General features: G+C 41.4%; 1 protein-coding gene and 1 long non-coding RNA gene across 5 annotated transcripts; both read left to right on the top strand.

Moving 5' to 3' along the window:
• The first annotated feature begins 881 nt into the window (after window positions 1-881).
• On the top strand, window positions 882-2,631 carry LOC125510443 (noroxomaritidine synthase 2-like). Its single transcript, XM_048675622.1, has one exon. It carries the CDS (start codon window positions 1,265-1,267, stop codon window positions 2,474-2,476), a length of 1,212 nt encoding a protein of 403 aa, XP_048531579.1. The 5' UTR covers window positions 882-1,264; the 3' UTR covers window positions 2,477-2,631.
• Window positions 2,632-14,086: 11,455 nt separating this feature from the next.
• Window positions 14,087-17,429, top strand: LOC125510444. Of its 4 annotated transcripts, none has more exons than XR_007284621.1 (5): window positions 14,087-14,857; window positions 15,322-15,875; window positions 15,991-16,027; window positions 16,903-17,004; window positions 17,232-17,429. It is a non-coding gene; the product is annotated as an uncharacterized LOC125510444 (long non-coding RNA). The 4 variants fall into 4 exon arrangements; XR_007284620.1 differs by lacking the exon at window positions 15,991-16,027 and having other exon boundaries at window positions 15,322-15,605; window positions 15,684-15,875; XR_007284622.1 differs by lacking the exon at window positions 15,991-16,027 and having other exon boundaries at window positions 14,087-14,652; window positions 14,724-14,857.
• The last annotated feature ends 261 nt before the right edge of the window (window positions 17,430-17,690 follow it).

A 17,690-nucleotide genomic window follows, 5' to 3' on the forward strand; every position in this document is an offset into this window, starting at 1 on the left:
AGCGGTGGATCGTGGAATGAGGAATGGGGGTGGGGGGTCTTGAGCAATTGGGTTAGAAAAGTGTGGTTTTTTTCACCCGTTGCAACGCATGGGCATTTGTGCTAGTGAACCTAAAGTATTGATTTGGCTTCATGAATGTTGATACTTTTTTCTAGAAGTTCGGTCAAAGTAAAGATATTTTGACTTCGGACAAAACTTATATGCAGATAAAAAAGGACCGGTGAGAGTGCTTGTCATTTCATTATTTCCTTCCTAGTAGCCTATGATCATGATGGATATAAATATATATCACTATAGTGATGATAATAATATCGACAACGGCGTAAATTAATATAGACCAAAGTGGATGGGCCATAATAACTTCAACAAAACCAATTTCCATCACTGCTAATGTGACCGGTACCGGTATTTCGTGGGAAGAAAACCCTCTACGTTTACATCCATCGTGATCAAAGATCCTAGCCAAAATTCAACTTCCAAGTTCCATGAAAAAGATACCATAGTTTGACTAGTAGCTTTAAAGATTCATTAGCTATTATGTTTTTAATTTTTTAGTTTTAGAAAGAATAGGTACAGCTAACTATCTCAAGATAGACATCCACCACCGAATAAGCAAAAAGACTAGTATATTTCCTAATTGGTGAGTGATTGGTTACTGACCAACTGCTAATTAAGTGCGATTTGGAGACTTTTCTCGAGCATATAACTACCTCTGTTGGAGCTACAAATATATTCTTGTAGTGGCTAGCTAATTATTGGTTAGTCAACACGCACTTCATAATGCGAAAGAACGTGCACATCAATGGACTTAGATCGAGGGAACTTCTCTATAAATGAAGCCATCGCCATGTTCGATTGCAGGATGGATAAATCAAATTAGTACGACAGTAGCATATCCCCTGCTACCCTCGTGATAATTATGTCGACTAGTTTCTCGCAAGAGCTTCTCATCTCCACTCTCGTGCTACTTGTCCCTATGTACTTCTACTTTAGGTATAGTAGTAGATCAAAGAACCCAACAATGCTTCCCACAAACTGGCCAATATTGCACATGTTACCTTCCTTCCTGGCCAACTCCCACAACTTGCATGACTATCTCTCCATAGTGCTTGCCGAATCAGGCCACAACTTCAAGGCGCATGGCCCGGTTGGGAGCGGGATGCGGTTGCTCATCACCTGCGACCCCGCGAATGTATGACACATCTTCACCACAAACTACACCAACTTCCCCAAGGGAGCAGAGTTTGCCGCCATCTTTGACATCATGGCTGGTAGCCTCTTCACCATTGATGGTGCACCCTCTCTTCGGCCGCGCGCAAAAATCCAGAGCGTGCTTAGCAGCCCACGGTTGGTTGCTAGTATGGCAACTTGCTGCTGTGACAAGGTGGAGAATGGCCTTCTACCATTATTTTCCCACCTGGCAAGCACCGGCACTCCGTTCGACATGCAAGAAATGTTTTCCAGGTTTATGTTTGACCTGGCTGCCACACCTCTCTTTGGCGTGGACCCTGGCCTCCTGTCCTTCTCCTTAGACATGTCGATGCCACCCATGGATGCCGCGGTCGCGATGGACACGGTCATGGAGGTGGGATTTATCCGACACTTAATTCCAGCCTCTTGCTGGAAGGCAATGAGGCGCCTAAACATCGGCTCCGAGAGGAAGCTTCGCACGGCGCACACGGTGCTAAGAAGATTTGCTGCAGAGATGATCGAGGAGAGGAGTAAGATAACTCTCAATAGGGGAAGATGTGCATTGAGTAATGATGATGAACACGAGGATATTCTATCTTCCTACATAAATGACCCAGAATACACAGACAATGACTTGCTCCATGCGGTGCTCCTCAGCTTCATGCTTGCTGGGCGGGACACGATTGGTACCACTCTACCCTGGGTCTTCTACAACCTCGCCCAGAACCCTGGCATTGTATCAATTATCCGCAGTCAACTCTCACCCATTGCATCGCGCAAAGTACCCGCGAGTACGGGTGCCATGATGATCTTTGAACCAGAGGATACAAAACCTCTGGTCTATCTCAGAGCTGCGTTGTACGAGACTCTTAGGTTGTACCCATCGGCACCTATTGAGCGCAAGACAGTGGCTGCTGGTGATATCATGCCGAGTGGCCATGAGGTGAAGGTCGGGGACACCATCCTTATATCTCTCCACTCCATGGGGAGAATGGAAGACCTATGGGGTAAAGACTGCCTTAACTATAACCCGAATAGGTGGTTGTCAAAGGATGGCAACACCCTGAGGTACGTACCATCTCACAAGTTCTTGGCCTTCAACTCAGGCTCGAGGATCTGCCCTGGCAAGGAGATTGCGGTTATGCAGATGAAGACCGTCGTTGCGACTGTGTTGTGGAACTTTGATGTCGAGGTGGTGGAAGGGCAGATCATCCAGCCCAAGCCATCTTGTATACTACAGAGGAAAAATGGATTTATAGTTAAACTGAGGAAGCGAGAATTGTAACATTACACAATCCTTGTGTTTAAACTTACTTAAGGGTCCTGCATGGTTCTTCCCAGGCCTGGAATCTCAGTATTGTATTTATATACATGGATTGCTATTTATATGATAAAATAATAAGGACCTATGTTTAAATTTATATCTATTATTTGCATACATTTTCTGTTGAGTCGGGGACAAGGATGAGGATCGAAGGATAGCTTGCCTCGGAAGCATTTTCTGTCTCTCTTGGACGGAGGAGTGGGCATAGTTGGCCTGGTTGTGGATGTGCTTTGTATTTTGTCTTGTTGATGCACTCATGGTTTCTACTTAGAATCAATCGAGAGGCCATACCTAGATTATTAGCATTTTTGTTTGATTGAGCTGTATGTAATCAGACAGGTTTAGGTCGCTATTCAAGTTGAGTGAATGAATGCGCACCAGCTCCATGAACATTCGTCCTCATTGAGCCCACCTATCTACTCCACTGATACCATGTTTTAGACATTAGCAATGAGAGAGACACACACACACACACACAGAGAGAGAGAGAGACGAAGCCATCTAATGTATGGCAAGAACATATGTTATACAGTTGGCTTTGATATATGGGACCCCTTTGATAGTTTGTTTATCACTTTTGGATACTAATTATTTTCTAAGGAAATGTCATTTATCGCATGTGGAATCAACATCTGTTTTGAAGGAGAGTCACGAAGGATATACATTTCTTTCTTCTATTGCTATCGACCTACGACCACCATGGTCTTAAATATACACCACGATCAAAGTTTTAAATAGTGCCGAGATAGCGTGCTATATATTTAAAATTATGACCAATATACATAATAATATGGATCACCATGAAATAAATATGAATCGCAATAAATAATAAGTAATAATAACATCGACAGCAAAATATCTTTCTTTGCTGCTTCTATGACCGGGTAACAAGCGAGAAATGAGCACTCTATATTTTAAGCATCATGGTCATAGATCCTTGTGTGAATACAACCGTAAGTTATCTCCAAATACACATATTTGTAATAATGGCATTACTGTCCATTACAAACTTGACACTCAATTAACCAAGAATTCGGTTATTTTGCTTTGGAGTCCAATGTTCTTTTTCACGTTTTCTATGCTCACCCGGTGGGCCATTTAGGTACGGGCGGGAATAAAACCTAACACTGATACTGTACTATATGAATTATCTGTTGTTGCAGTCAATAGCTATTTTTTGTCTTCATTTCTGATTAACTGGATCTAACACTGATGATGTCGGTTGCTTGCGCGTGTGGCCATCCGGTGGCATGTGACGTCGTGGTTGTGTCACATGTCGGTGGCCAGGTTGGCCGGTGATGCCCATGTCATGTGGGTTGGGTTGTAACGGTATTAGCCCGGTTTTCTATCAATTAACCAGGCAATTCTCTTCTCCTTAATCAATGAAAATGGCAAATCTTTTGCCTTGTTTCAAAAAGTTAAGTAAGGACTCAAAGTAACATGCCCACATGTAGATATTATTTCCTAATTAAATAGATATTCCTTGCATGTTGAATAAACATTCGAGCGGGAGGAGGGTCATAATCAATAGGACCAGCCTATGATCATGATGGATATAAATATATATCACTATAGTGATAATAGTATCGATAACGACGTAAATAAATATGGACCGCACTGGATGGGTCCTAATAACTTCAACAAAACCAGCTTCCATCACTACTAATGTAGGCGGTCCCGATAGCTTCTGGGAAGCAAACAATTTACGTTTATATCCAGCGTGATCAAAGATCCTTGCCTAAATTCAACTTTTAACTTCCATGAAAAAGATACCATAGTTTGACTAGTAGCTCTAAAGGTTCATTAACTGGCAAATTTCTAATTTTCATAGTTTCAGAAAGAATAGATACGGCTAAGTATATATCTCAAGATGGACATCCACCACCAAATAAGTGAAAAAGATTATTGTATTTCCTAATCGGATAGTGATTGGCTACTGACCAAGTGCTAATTAAGTATGATTTAGAGACTTTTCTCAAGCATATAACTACCTTTGTTAGAGCTACAAATATAATATTCTAGTTGCTAGCTAATTATTGGTTAGTCAACACGCACTTCATAATGCGAAAGAACGTTCACATCAATGGACTTAGATCGAGGGAACTTCTCTATAAATGAAGCCATCGCCATCTTCGATCACAGGATGCATAAATCAAATTAGTACGACAGTAGCATATCCCCCACTACCCTCGTGATAATATTGTCAATTAGTTGCTCGCAAGAGTTGCTCATCTCCACTCTCCTGCTACGTGTCCCTATGTACATCTACTTTGGTATAGTAGTAGATCAAAGAACAAAACAACGCTTCCCACAGACTGACCAATATTGCACATGCTACCTTCCTTCCTGGCCAACGCCCACAACTTGCGTGACTATCTCATCATACTCCTTGCCGATTCAGGCCACAACTCCAGGGTACATGGCTAGGTCAGTAGCGGGATGCGGTTACTCATCACCTGTGACCCCACGAATGTCCAACACATCTTCACCACAAACTATACCAACTTCCCCAAGGGAGCAGAGTATGCCGCTATCTTTGATATCATGGCTGGCAGCCTCTTCACCATTGATTGTGCACTGTCTCTACATCCACGCGCAAAAATCAAGAGCTTGCCTATCAGCCCGTGGTTGGTTTCTATAATGGCAACTTGTTAGTATGACAAGTTGGAGAACACCCTTCTCCCATTCTTTGCCGACCTGGCAAGCAGCAGCGACGGGCCTCGGTTCGCTCTGCTTTGGCCCAAGCCTACCGGTGATGGGCCTCGTTTTGCTCGCTCTTCAGAAGTTTGTCTTTCTCTTTATACTTGAATTTGGAGCATGACATAACAGAAGAATCAAAACTTCTATATCTATCCATCGTTAACGAAGAACCTTGTCTAAATTACATTTTGTATACTCCATGGAAAGGAAGAGCCACAGTTACTATCTATTTAACGTGTTGGGTCACATTCTCTATGTGTGTCTCATATGTGTGGACTCTTCTCATTTTTGTAACACCATTGCCGTGTTGCAAAGTTTTATTATATGTGGTGTTGTAGACTAGAGAATGGGGGAAACTAATGCTACAGAGGCGCATGCACGAGTGTTGGATAGTTTGGCCTTTCTGGTGGCATTGCGGTTGCGCTCGATGGTGTCTACGCATGGCTGGGTCGGTGACGGGAGATGTTTTTTCGGTGTCCGCACCACACTGCTCCCACTAGAAACCAATGCCTAAAGTTTACATATAAAAATAAAAAAATTGGCGGATCTATGTGACTGCTAGTTCCATAAAAAAGTTATATATTTGTAGTATATTACTAGATTATTTTGATTTGTTGTTCAGGTTTTATGCCCACCCAAATCGATTGGCTTTCATATGGACCCTAGTAGTTAATTATTCCTATTCCCTCCGTTCTTAAATATTATTCTTTTTAGAGATTTCCATATGGACTAAATACACGGAGATGTTTTTTCGGGTGTTGTCCCGCACCACACTGCTTCCCACTAGAACCAATGCTAAAGTTTACATTATAAAAATAAAAAAATTGGCGGATCTATGTGACTGCTAGTTCCATAAAAAAGTTATATATTTGTAGTATATTACTAGATTATTTTGATTTGTTGTTCAGGTTTTATGCCCACCAAATCGATTGGCTTTCATATGGACCCTTAGTTAATTATTCCTATTCCCTCCGTTCTTTAAATATTATTCTTTTTAGAGATTTTCATATGGACTAAATACACATGTATATAGAACCGTGTATTTTAGAATGTAGATTCATTCATTTTGTTTTGTATTTAGTTCACTAGTCGTTAACCCGTGCATTGCACGGGCTAGCAACTTTAATGTTAGATACAACAAAGTTGTTACAAATTAGCAATGCCAGACAATAATATGAATATCTGGATATGGGTTATTGTTGCCACTGATGCATGTTTGTCTTTGTTGATTCCAATAAATTTTATGATGTTAAAAAATGGTTTTTTTCTATTACAGGTACTGTTTTTTAAGGACGCTATCTTTTCTGTTTTGAGGAACGGATGGGTTATTTTACAACGTTGGAATTGTCACAAGCCAATGTTTGGATGGGGACATTTATGTTTGGCAAGATTTCTTTTTATCAGATATAAATTTTCAATTCAGTGGTCTACTTAGTTTTGATGACTTGAACGATCCGGCCATATACAGGAGCCGTGGTTGCCTAAAAAATGTACGGGAGCCAATGTATATGCTTTCTCTTTTTTGGGAGAGATGCTTTTTTTTCTAAGGGCAAGAAGGCTTTCACTTGTTTTTTTATGTAATGCCATCATGGCGGATTATATTAAATGTGGAAATAACGATACATCATCCGCTAGTACATGTATTAAAAAATCCGGTGGATCCACATTCCAGACAATGTTTTGTGGATCTACCAGTTGTCTAGCTAACAAATCAGCAGCTTTATTAGCCTCCCTAGGACAATGATTTATTATGACATGATCAAAATTGCGAGCTAGAAAGGAGCACTCCTCGTAAATCGTCGCTGCTGGTCCTATGGAGTTGCTGCCATGCTCCATTATATCGACAACCTCCATGCAGTCTGATTCGACCATGATCCTGTTACATCCCACTTGTCCCGCAAGAATTAGTCCGTTCAGAAGGGCTCGAGCTTCAGCTGTGGCAGCGTCATCCACGAATGGTATACCACAACATCCCGCTGCTACAAACCTTCCACGATCGTCTCTGATTATGGCACCCGTCCCACCTGAACCAACTTCATCATTAAAAGATGCATCAATGTTTAGCTTGACATATTCTTCCTTAGGTTTGCGCCATCCATGTCTTATGATTCCTGTCTGAGTTTTCTTGTGAGCCCTCGAATAATTGGTCACCAAAACGGATATGGCTTGAGCTGTGTCGTGTGGCTTCTGGATCTGCTCACCATAGGTAACTTGTCGACGTTCCCACCATATATACCACACAGTAGTAGCAATTAAGTCGTTACACAGCATTTCAGGTAGCAAAGGAGCCATCACTAATGTATTGAGGAGCAAGCCTCCCAGAATTGACTGGCCCTCCTCGTCGAGCATACATGCATCTTAAATTACATCTTCCATGCCTAGATTCATCCAAATCTCCTTCACACGTACACATTGGAACAAAGCATGTCGTATACTTTCACAATCAATAGAACAAAGTGGACATTAGCTGCTCGTTTGAATGTGACGATTTGCTAACACCCCTTTGCATGGTATAGCTCCATACAATACTCTCCAACAGTGAATTTTTATCTTAGCCGGTACATGCAAATCCCATAGAATTTTCCATATCTTGGCTCCAGTAGTACTCCCTTCCCGTTGAGTACGACGCAACTTTCGCCCATGCTGATGATCCCACTCAGCATGGTAGGCGGATTTAACTGATAAAATGCCATTCCTGTTAAAATGCCATGAAATGAAGTCATCCATCATCCCAATGGCCAATGGAATTTTGAGAATACGGTTAGCATCAATTGGTCAAAATATGTTCTTGATGAGCTCTTCATCCCAAACTCTGTTTTCATGATCTATCAATTCAGATACTTTCGTGAGCACAATGTTTCCCCTTCGTGTAACTATACTTCTGTTCGGGCTGCTAGGGACCATGGGTCCTCCCATATATTAATTTTCTCACCGTCTCCCACGCGCCAAATATAACCCCTCTTAAAGGTTTGTATTCCTGACCACAAACTTTGCCAAGTAAAGGAACTACCTTTTTTCAGTTGGCAATTCAATAAATCTCCATCAGCGAAATACTTTGCTTTCAACACCATGGCACACAAAGATTCGGGTTCTGCAATTAGGCGCCAACATTGCCTAGACAACATGGCCAGATTGAAACAATGCAAGTCCCTGAATCCCATACCACCTTGTTTTTTTGGAACACACATTTTCACCAAACAAACCAGTGCATATGTTTATGTTGGTCTTCGTCTCCCCACCAGTATTGGGACATAGCAGTGATAATCCCTTGGCATACCTGCTTAGAAAGCTTGAAGACCGACATAGCATAACATGGCATAGCTTGTGCAACTTCTTTCAACAAAGTTTCTTTCCCTCCAAAAGATAATTTCTTCTCTTTCCAACCATTCAGAATACTACACACTCTGTCGACTAGGTACTGAAAAGTGTCTGTCCTATCCAGACCAACAATAGGAGGCAACCCCAAATATTTATCAGTAATTGCTTCAGTCATAATATTTAAGGAATTGCAAACCTCCACTCTAGATTCAACAGAGGTACAAGGGCTAAAAAAGATACTGGATTTTGCTTCGCTTACCATTTGACCCGACGCCGCACAATATTCATCCAAAGCCCTTCGTAGACTTGTAGCATTGTTGTTGTCTGCTTTCATAAGAATGAGCGAGTCATCGGCAAATAGCAAATGTGACACCGTAGGAGCCCCTCTACAAACTTTCACCCCCGTCAAATTTCCAGTCTCCTCTTCATGTATCAGGAGACTAGTAAGACCTTCGGCGCACAATAAGAATAGGTATGGTGAAAGAGGGTCTCCCTGTCGGAGTCCCCTTGATGGAGCAAAACTATAAGAGAAATCATTATTCACTCTCACCCTGTAAGTGACCGATGTTACACACTCCATGATAAGTTTTACCCATTCCAAATCAAAACCAAGCTGAATTAAAATCCCTTTCAAGAAACACCATTCCACTCTGTCATATGCCTTGTGCATGTCCAATTTTACTGCACAATTTTCAGTCTTTCCATGCCTCTTATTTTTAATGGCATGATAGCTCTCATAAGCGACAAGGAAATTATCAGTAATCAACCTTCCCGGTACAAAAGCACTTTGCATTGGAGAAATTACCTCAGGCAAAAGTACCTTGAGCCGGTTCGCAGGGAGTTTTGAAATCACCTTATACACCACGTTGCATAAACTTATTGGACGGAATTGGGTGATATGATCGGGGCTGTCAGTTTTTGGAATCATGACTATTATAGTTTCATTCCACCCATCCAGAATCTTCTTTGAGTTGACTGCCAATAAGACTTCGTCAATAAGATCATCCCCAATAATATGCCAAAATCTTTTGTAGAAAACTGCGTGTAACCCATCCGGACCGGGGGCTTTGAAATCCCCGATGCTAAAAAGGGCCTTCTTTACTTCATCTCGAGTATATTCTGCTGTTAACATGTCATTCATGGCCCGACTCACCTTCGGTTTTACCTTTGCTAGCACGTCCGGATCAGCATGTAGGACGCCTGACGTGAACAGTGTTTTGAAGTACTCCACCGCCAGGTTCTTTAAATCATCTGGATCCTCTACACAGTCACCACTATCATTTCTCAGTTTCTTGATAAAGTTCCTCCTCCTTCTGGCAGAGGCGAATCCATGAAAAAACGCAGTGTTACAATCTCCGTGACGTAGCCAGTTAACTCTGCCACGTTGCACCCAGTACAGTTCTTCTTGTTCTAACAAATTCTCAATTTGCATATGAAGTTCTTGCTGCCTTGCAACTGCCCCATCTGATAAAGGGCCGGTCATAACATCATTTAATTCACGCTGCAATTTTTTCAGCCTAGTACGCGGACCCTTAAGCACATTCTTATCCCATCGATGCAGTTCCTCATGAACTTCTGTCGTCCGGCCTGACAACGTTGGTTGTCTGTCCTTTGCTCGTTCCCACGCATCAAGTATGATTCCCTCAACTGATTCTTCACAAAGCCATTTTGCCTCAAATTTCTTAGGTGCTTCACATCTCATAGTTTGCACCCGTTCAGAATAAATAGTATCAATAAGAATCGGGCGATGATCAGACTTGTAAAACTCTTCATTGGTCACTCCATGATGGGGAAACATGGTGGTCCAACTATGATTACTGACCGCCCTATCGAGTCTCTCCCTGATTTGACCTCATCTCCAAGTGAAAATGTCACCATGATATCCCAGATCTTCCAGATTACATTCATCTAGTACATCTCTAAAAGCCTGCATGCATCGTTGGGGCCTGATGTTACCCCCATCTTTCTCGAATCCATGCAAGATTTCATTGAAATCACCGGCTACTACCCACGGCAAATCAACCATGGCCTGAAGCCCTCTCAAGTAATCCCATGTCAGATGCTTCCGGTCTCCCCTTGGTTCGCCATACAACCCAGTAAACCTCCATCCCGATGCACTGTTTTCATCAATACGAATATCAATATAGTTTCTATGAATTTCCGAAGAAGTGACCTTTATTTCATCCGTCCACATCATCACAAGTCCACCACTCTGGCCGTTGCTTACTGAGACCTCTATCCCTGAAAACTTCAACCGTCGTTTGAGAATTTCTGCCTTTGCCTTACTCAGGTGCGCTTCAGACAAAAAAAATACATCTGGTTTTATCCGCTCATGCAATAACACGAGCGCACGAATTGCCGCGGAATTTTGCATGCCCTGGCAATTCCAACTAAGTATTTTCATTGCGACAGGACAAACCTATAAAGCAACAGAAGCTTGCACGTACCAAACCAGACTTTCAAAGCTGCTGACGCTTGCATGTAACAAAACAGACCTCCAAAGCAAACCACCTCCATGAGGCAACTCAATAGCACAATGCTTCAACGATCCACACGGCAGAAGAAGACAGACAACCTGACGGATCAAGTCGACTGGAAACAAGACGACACACCATCCATCAAGCCAGGCTTACGGAGGGGTCGGAAAAAAACAGCACGGCCTGACCTAGCACGCCGGCTGGAGACGAGAACAACCTGACTGCCGCAATGCGGAGAGGCCGGACTAAGCAGCGGCGACAACACCGGCCGCCGAAGTGGCGGCTGGCGGCGCCGCGAGACCTTCACTATGAGCTGTTTGTAACGGAAGGGGCCTTTTTTGAGACGGAGACTATCTCCTTTCTTTTTTCTTTTTTTTTTGAAACTAGACTATCTCCTTTCTAAAGGAACGGGCGGATACCTTTTGTATTTCGTTTCAAAAGTTGGACGTGTCAGATTTTTTTTCTTTTTTGGAATAGACCACGGAAGCCAAGGTTACCTAAAAAATGTACATGAGCTGAGGAGATGTTTTCTCTTTTTTTAAGGAGCGATGCAACTCCTTCTTTAATTGCAGAAGAGTTTCACCAATCCTCCATGTCAAAAAAGATGTCGCATAGATCTTATAGAGTTTTTTTTACATCTAAGATCATATATACTCCCTCCGTTTCTTTATCTAAGATGTATTATTTTGAACATGGTGACCAAGGCGCACAATTATAGAGGTATTATGACAAAAGTACCCTTGGCAAATTTGTTGGTTAGTGGCAAGTAAATCCTTGAGTCCAAGAAAGTAAGAGATACATGCAATTCAGAGAGAGATAGTTTTCTTCTTTTGATACAAGGACAGACAAAGAAAATCAGGATAGAGATACTTTCCTCTTTCTGGAGGGATAAAAATGGAATTACGAGGAATTAGAGCAAATGCACCTTACATTGTGAAATTTAATGAAAAAACAAATACACCTAATATAAAGGAATTGAGGGAGTATAGAGTAATTATGGAAGGACTTTATCATTTGCTTTAAAGGAATATATGGATTTTTTTTTGAAACATTGGCCGTGTCATATGTCTTTTTGACGGCCGGAACCATATGTGTTATGCAAGTTTTCTTCTTATCTCGGACTTAATTTTACAATCCAACGGTTTAATTGATTATGATGGTGTACCTTAATTAAAACGCTTGAAAGGTGCCTCTAATTAGTAAATATATAAGATTCTATTAGAATCTCTAAAAAGGCTTATATTTAGAAACAATGGGCGTACCTTGGTATTCAACGCAGGTTGGATCGACATTCGTGGGTAGAGGGTCACAATGGATATAAGATACTCTCTCCGGTTCTTTTTACTTTACGTATTAGATTTATGTCAAGTCAAACGTTGCAAAAAGTTTAACCAAATTTATATTAAAAAGTATCAACATCAACAATACCAAATATATATGTACTATGAAACTACATTTCATAATCTATATCTATATCTATTAATAAAAGGACTAACATTTCATAAATTTCAAGATGATATGCCGGCTCAGTCTTTCGGATGTGCTCATAGGGGTAGGATGTGCATGTGTGCGTTCATAGGGGTGAGTGTATGCGCGTGTATATGAGCGTTTGCGTCTGTGCTGTGTTCAAAAATAAATAAAAGGACTAAAGCTTCTTCCTCCCTAATTTTTGTTCGTTATTAGTTTCACCCTTCAATGTTCGTTTCGTCCGTCGTCGGTGAGTATAATTCGTCTGAGTCGGGTGAACTGAGCCCGCCCGTGCGCTCTGGCCCACCTATCATGTTTGAAGCAAAAAATACATGCCGATGAGAGGATTCAATCCCCAAACCTAACGTCCAACAGATAATGGCACAGCCAACCGAACTAGTTGTGTTATTTGAAGAAACAAAGGTAGATTCAGTTGTTAAATAGTCCCACCTTGCTCCCTCAAATCCAATCTACCCATTTTGCATACATCTTTAATCTCCTTGGTATATCAAGAAGCCATCTAGCGAACATAGTGAAGTGTGGGTCTCATGTTTCCTAAAGATAAAGATGGAAAGAAGGGATTTCCTTGACAAAAAAATAGGAAGGTGGGAACCTGTCCGGTAATAAGAAAGAAAGGAGGGCTTTCGGGGATTAAAAGCAAAAAAAATAGGAAAGTAGGAAGTTGTCCCGTAATAAGAAGGAAAAGAGGGATTCGGGAAAAAACTGGGAAACCAGCCATCCCGTAATAAGAAGAAAGTGTCCTAACAAGGAAGAAGGAGAGAACAAAGAAGGAAAGGAGGGATTCCGGGAATTGAAAATAAAGAAAAAAGGAGGGATTTCTGGGATTGATAGAGAAAAATAGCGAAGTGAGAAGTCGTCCCGTAATAAAAAGGAAAGTGTCCTAACAGCCTCGTGATTTTTTGTCATTTGTTTTGTCCCATAATGAGTTGTTGATCTCTAAAAAGATTGTGGGAACAAAAGTATACCAGTTAGAAATCATTCAAAAGTGGCCCCCTCAAAAACATTTCATCCTCTGCCACTAGCTATAGTCCCACGAACGCGTAGTTTTACCCCTCCATAAATGGAGAGAAAATTATGTTAGAATTGTTTAACACCTACAAGAAAAACTATGTCTAAATCATAATTAATTTTTTTACTTATTGTTCATGTACGATATATTTAAACAAATATAATGAAAAAGATAGTACATGTTAAAAATATTTGCTTGATTGTTGGACACGAATAGTGCTATACTACACAGTCTCTAAACCTAGCCAACATTGGTTCATGAAAATCCGTGTTACCTCCGTAGTGAAGCACAAACATTGTACTAGAATGAACTTTACTATTTTAAAACATTATAATTGGGCACCCGAGGAGCTCTCTCAGGCTATCAGCCTTTGAAGCCGTCCGATTTCACGTTATGGTTGTCCCTGGCCATTGGATGCACAGTAGTTTTTTTTTCATCACTCCCGTCCCCGCAGCTTCTTGAGGGCAGCTACTCCCGTAACTTTTTTTTTTTGAGAAGAAGCTACTCCCGTAACTTTTTCTGACTAACGTGGTTAACTGGGCCAAACGGCCCATCTGTCCGCTGAAGCGAGGAGAAAGATCGGTCCGAAAAGCACCAAACCGATCAATCGTGGGCGACTGGGGTGGTCGCTAACCCTATGGTCCCTATCCAAGGCCAACGGCGATGGCGGCTGTGAGCCGAGATGTCATCGGAGTTCGAGCCCGTGCTACTATTCCTTAAAGCGTGTCTGTGTCCATCCAGTCCCAATTTGAGGCGCACAGAGGAGCGGCCGCCGGCAGGCCGTGTGCCGGATGCGAGGCACTGGATTGGATTGACCACAGGTGAGGAGCAGCAGGATCGGGTGGAGTCGCGGGAGCAAACAATAGCATGGCGGCCGACGCTGGACGGGAGCGGCGGTGCCTCCCCCGCGACCTTCACCTCCAGCGGTGGAGCCAACCGCGACTTCCATTCTCGTCTTGCGGTCGCCCCTTGCAATCCGAGAAGGAAAGGGGTGCGGTGGCGGCAGCAAGGATGAGAAGGTTGGCAAGGAGACGAAGAAGGCGCCCCCGCTCCCCGTGCTCACAGACGTGCTCAGTATTCATATGTCTCGTGGCTTATGTTCTAGCAACCGCTTAAGGAGGAGAAGGGCAGAACGCCACGTACAGGTAAATGCTTTCATGGTGTCCCTTTCAATGTATTGTTGTTCGGCGGATTCTACCGTTCTCTGTGGTCACAGTGCGCAGGCGGCTCTTCCTGGCGTCATGGAGTTCAACAGAGAGGAAGGAGTACATGGCGATGTGCACAATGTATGCAAGGAGCGTGGCCATGCCCATGCGTGTGCATTGGTTGTTTGGGACCCTGCATGGAGTGGTATGCTTGGTGATGCACACAAGATTAGCCAAGAAATCCTGAAAAAATGCGCATCAACTGTTCAATTTATGCATATAGAGGCTCTTCGTAAGATAGAAGTTGATATTCTTCATATGTTTCTTAACCATGCTTTCCTGATCAGCAAAGAAATCCTGAAAAAATGTGCATCTTCTGTTCAATTTATGCATATAGAGGCTCTTCGTAAGATAGAAGATGATGTTCTTCATATAATCATGCTTTCCTGATCAGCCAAGAAATCCTGAAAAAATGTGCATATACTGTTCAATTTATGCATAAACGGCTCTTTGTAAGATAGAAGATGATGTTCTTTATATGTCGCCTTCATGCTTTCCGGAAAAGCATAAGCATGTATAGCTGACATCACCATATATAGGCCTGGTTTATTATTGCGATCTCTGTCATACCTATGTGCAGCTCTTTTTTAGCTAATCCTTATTTTGCAGGCCTCGTGGTTCAATTCAATAAAAATAATGTACCCTATAGCATTTTTTCAATGTGACGGAACAACATCCGAGAGGGTCAGTGCTGGACCGATAGGTGTCTCTACGAGTCTGCACATTATGTTACCCTATGATATGATCCTCCATGGAGCGAAATTATCTTCATGTGTCACAAAAAACAGGTTTGATCGGTGCTAATGGGGTTGCTGCTATGAGTAGTCTTTTTAGAGCTAACTGTACGGACTTTGAGACAGATTCTTTTCGTGAAATGCTGCCTTCTGAAGGAGGTGCTCACAGATCGATTCCTTTTTTCAGAAAAATATCATCTTACTATGATCATGCTTTTAGACCTTCTGCTTTAGCAGTGATGCAGGTTATCCCTTTTTGCAAGAAAGGTTATTTCGCTGCTCATGTCTTTATGTGGCTGGGCTCTCTCAAGCAACAGGAAACACACATTTCGGCAGGGAATCACAAAGCTTTCAGCAGTAATGTCCAACAGGCTATTGTGAAACCCAGCAAAATTGGATAGGGATGCCAAGCTGCTGATTTTCTGTCAGGTAAAACAATTGCTCATGCAAATGTATGTTCAGCTCTATTTTGTTGTTACAATGTTGAATTCTCTTTTAACTTGGTGTTCTCTTTACCGACGTTCTTTCCTGCGGACTGTCTCAGCTTTGGATAAACATCTATTATGTTCTCCGAGGAATAAGTAATAGCCCTGTCATGCTTCTAATGTGTTATTCCTTTGTTGTTATATGGTAGTACGAACCCAGTTTGTTGTTTGGTTTATCTAAATATAAGAAAACATGGTTTCCATACATTTTAAATTACAGAACATGTTAGCTTAACTATGGGCTACAATATATAGGTAAAATGTGTATCCTTTGTGACAAAGATTTCTGTGAATTCTGCCATCTTTTGTCCAGACTACTCTGTCATGCTAACAAAATGCTGGAAGGGTAATGTTTCGTATGATCAGCAGGCATGCCCGCCTGAATTGGGCGCCATGTTTTCTTGCAATAAAGGACTTTCTAATACACTTGAAAAGTGGCCTATAAAATCGAAACAAGAGTTTGATAATTGATTTATAAAGGACTTTGTGCGTTTAGAGTTTTGACAATGATAGACAACGGAGGAATGACCACGATCACTCTACTTTGTTGCTTCATCTTGCGGTACAATAATGATATGCCAAATTATTAGCATTATTATTTGGTATAAAGAATTTTAGGCGGCATTTATTTCTTCTTACATTAGTATTTGGAATAAACATTCCCCTGATTTTTAAGGTATTTAGATGAATAGTTTTTCAAATTGCATGGTCATTCCATATCTAGAATTATCTTTTCCTTGCATTATATTTTAGAATAAACAGCTCTTGCATTTTATGTTTTTTTGCCAAATGGATTCTCCTACTATATATGCTTGCCTTATTCAGAACATGTACAGCAGTGTGTCATGAGCATATGGCATCGTTGCATCTTATTTGGTTGTGTACAAATTTATCACAATATTTCCCTTTATGATGCATAATTAATTTAGTCCAGTTTAGTCCTCAGATATGTTCATCTTCTTGTTCATCAGATTTGATGAGAGACTGATGCTGCTGCGACCATAAGTGCCGGTGATTTCTGTACATGCACCGAACCAACTAAAGCAAACATCGAATGTGTAACTTCTTCCTAGGTAAGAATAATGTGCGCTCATGTTTGCATAGTTTTTATATAGTAAGTTTGTAATGTACATGACCAAGTGGGGCCACATGACTCACCAAATAGTATTTGTTGTCTCTTGGATTGTTGTTTATAAAAAAATCATTTGTATTGATCTGAACAGAAAGGTCACATTTGCATTTTGGTTCCGTATGTATATGTAGTACTTTCACTGATCTTTTTTCTTATACAAACATACAGGGCACAAGCATTGGGTGAATCAAATTCACCAAAGGTTGAAGGAGCTCATCCATCCAGTGAGAGCATTGCAGCTTCCCACATGCCATTTATTAATCCATTTGTTTTAATTGCATCAGATACTCCATCCTTCAATTGTATTGCCAATGTCACTTACACATATGTAATTAAGAGAGAAAATAGGACTTTGCAAGGATGTCACACTACTATTATTTCGATGTGTTTTGTTAAGAAGCTTTATCAAAATTACTATAGTGATCAGTTTCATGGAGTGCCATTTGTTTACACTTTCCTTGCACGGTCATAGTCATGAAATGCCTATGTTGTAGATTTATGATACAATTTATTACTTGCTAGAAAAAACTTGTTGACATGGAACTAAGAGGATGGCCAATATGACCCGGAAAATATAGATGATGGTAGCTATATAAAATAATAAATATTGGTGTAGGTTCAGATGTT

The sequence above is a fragment of the Triticum urartu genome, chromosome 5, assembly GCF_003073215.2.
Source record: "Triticum urartu cultivar G1812 chromosome 5, Tu2.1, whole genome shotgun sequence".
In the NCBI taxonomy this organism is placed as follows: Eukaryota; Viridiplantae; Streptophyta; class Magnoliopsida; order Poales; family Poaceae; genus Triticum; species Triticum urartu.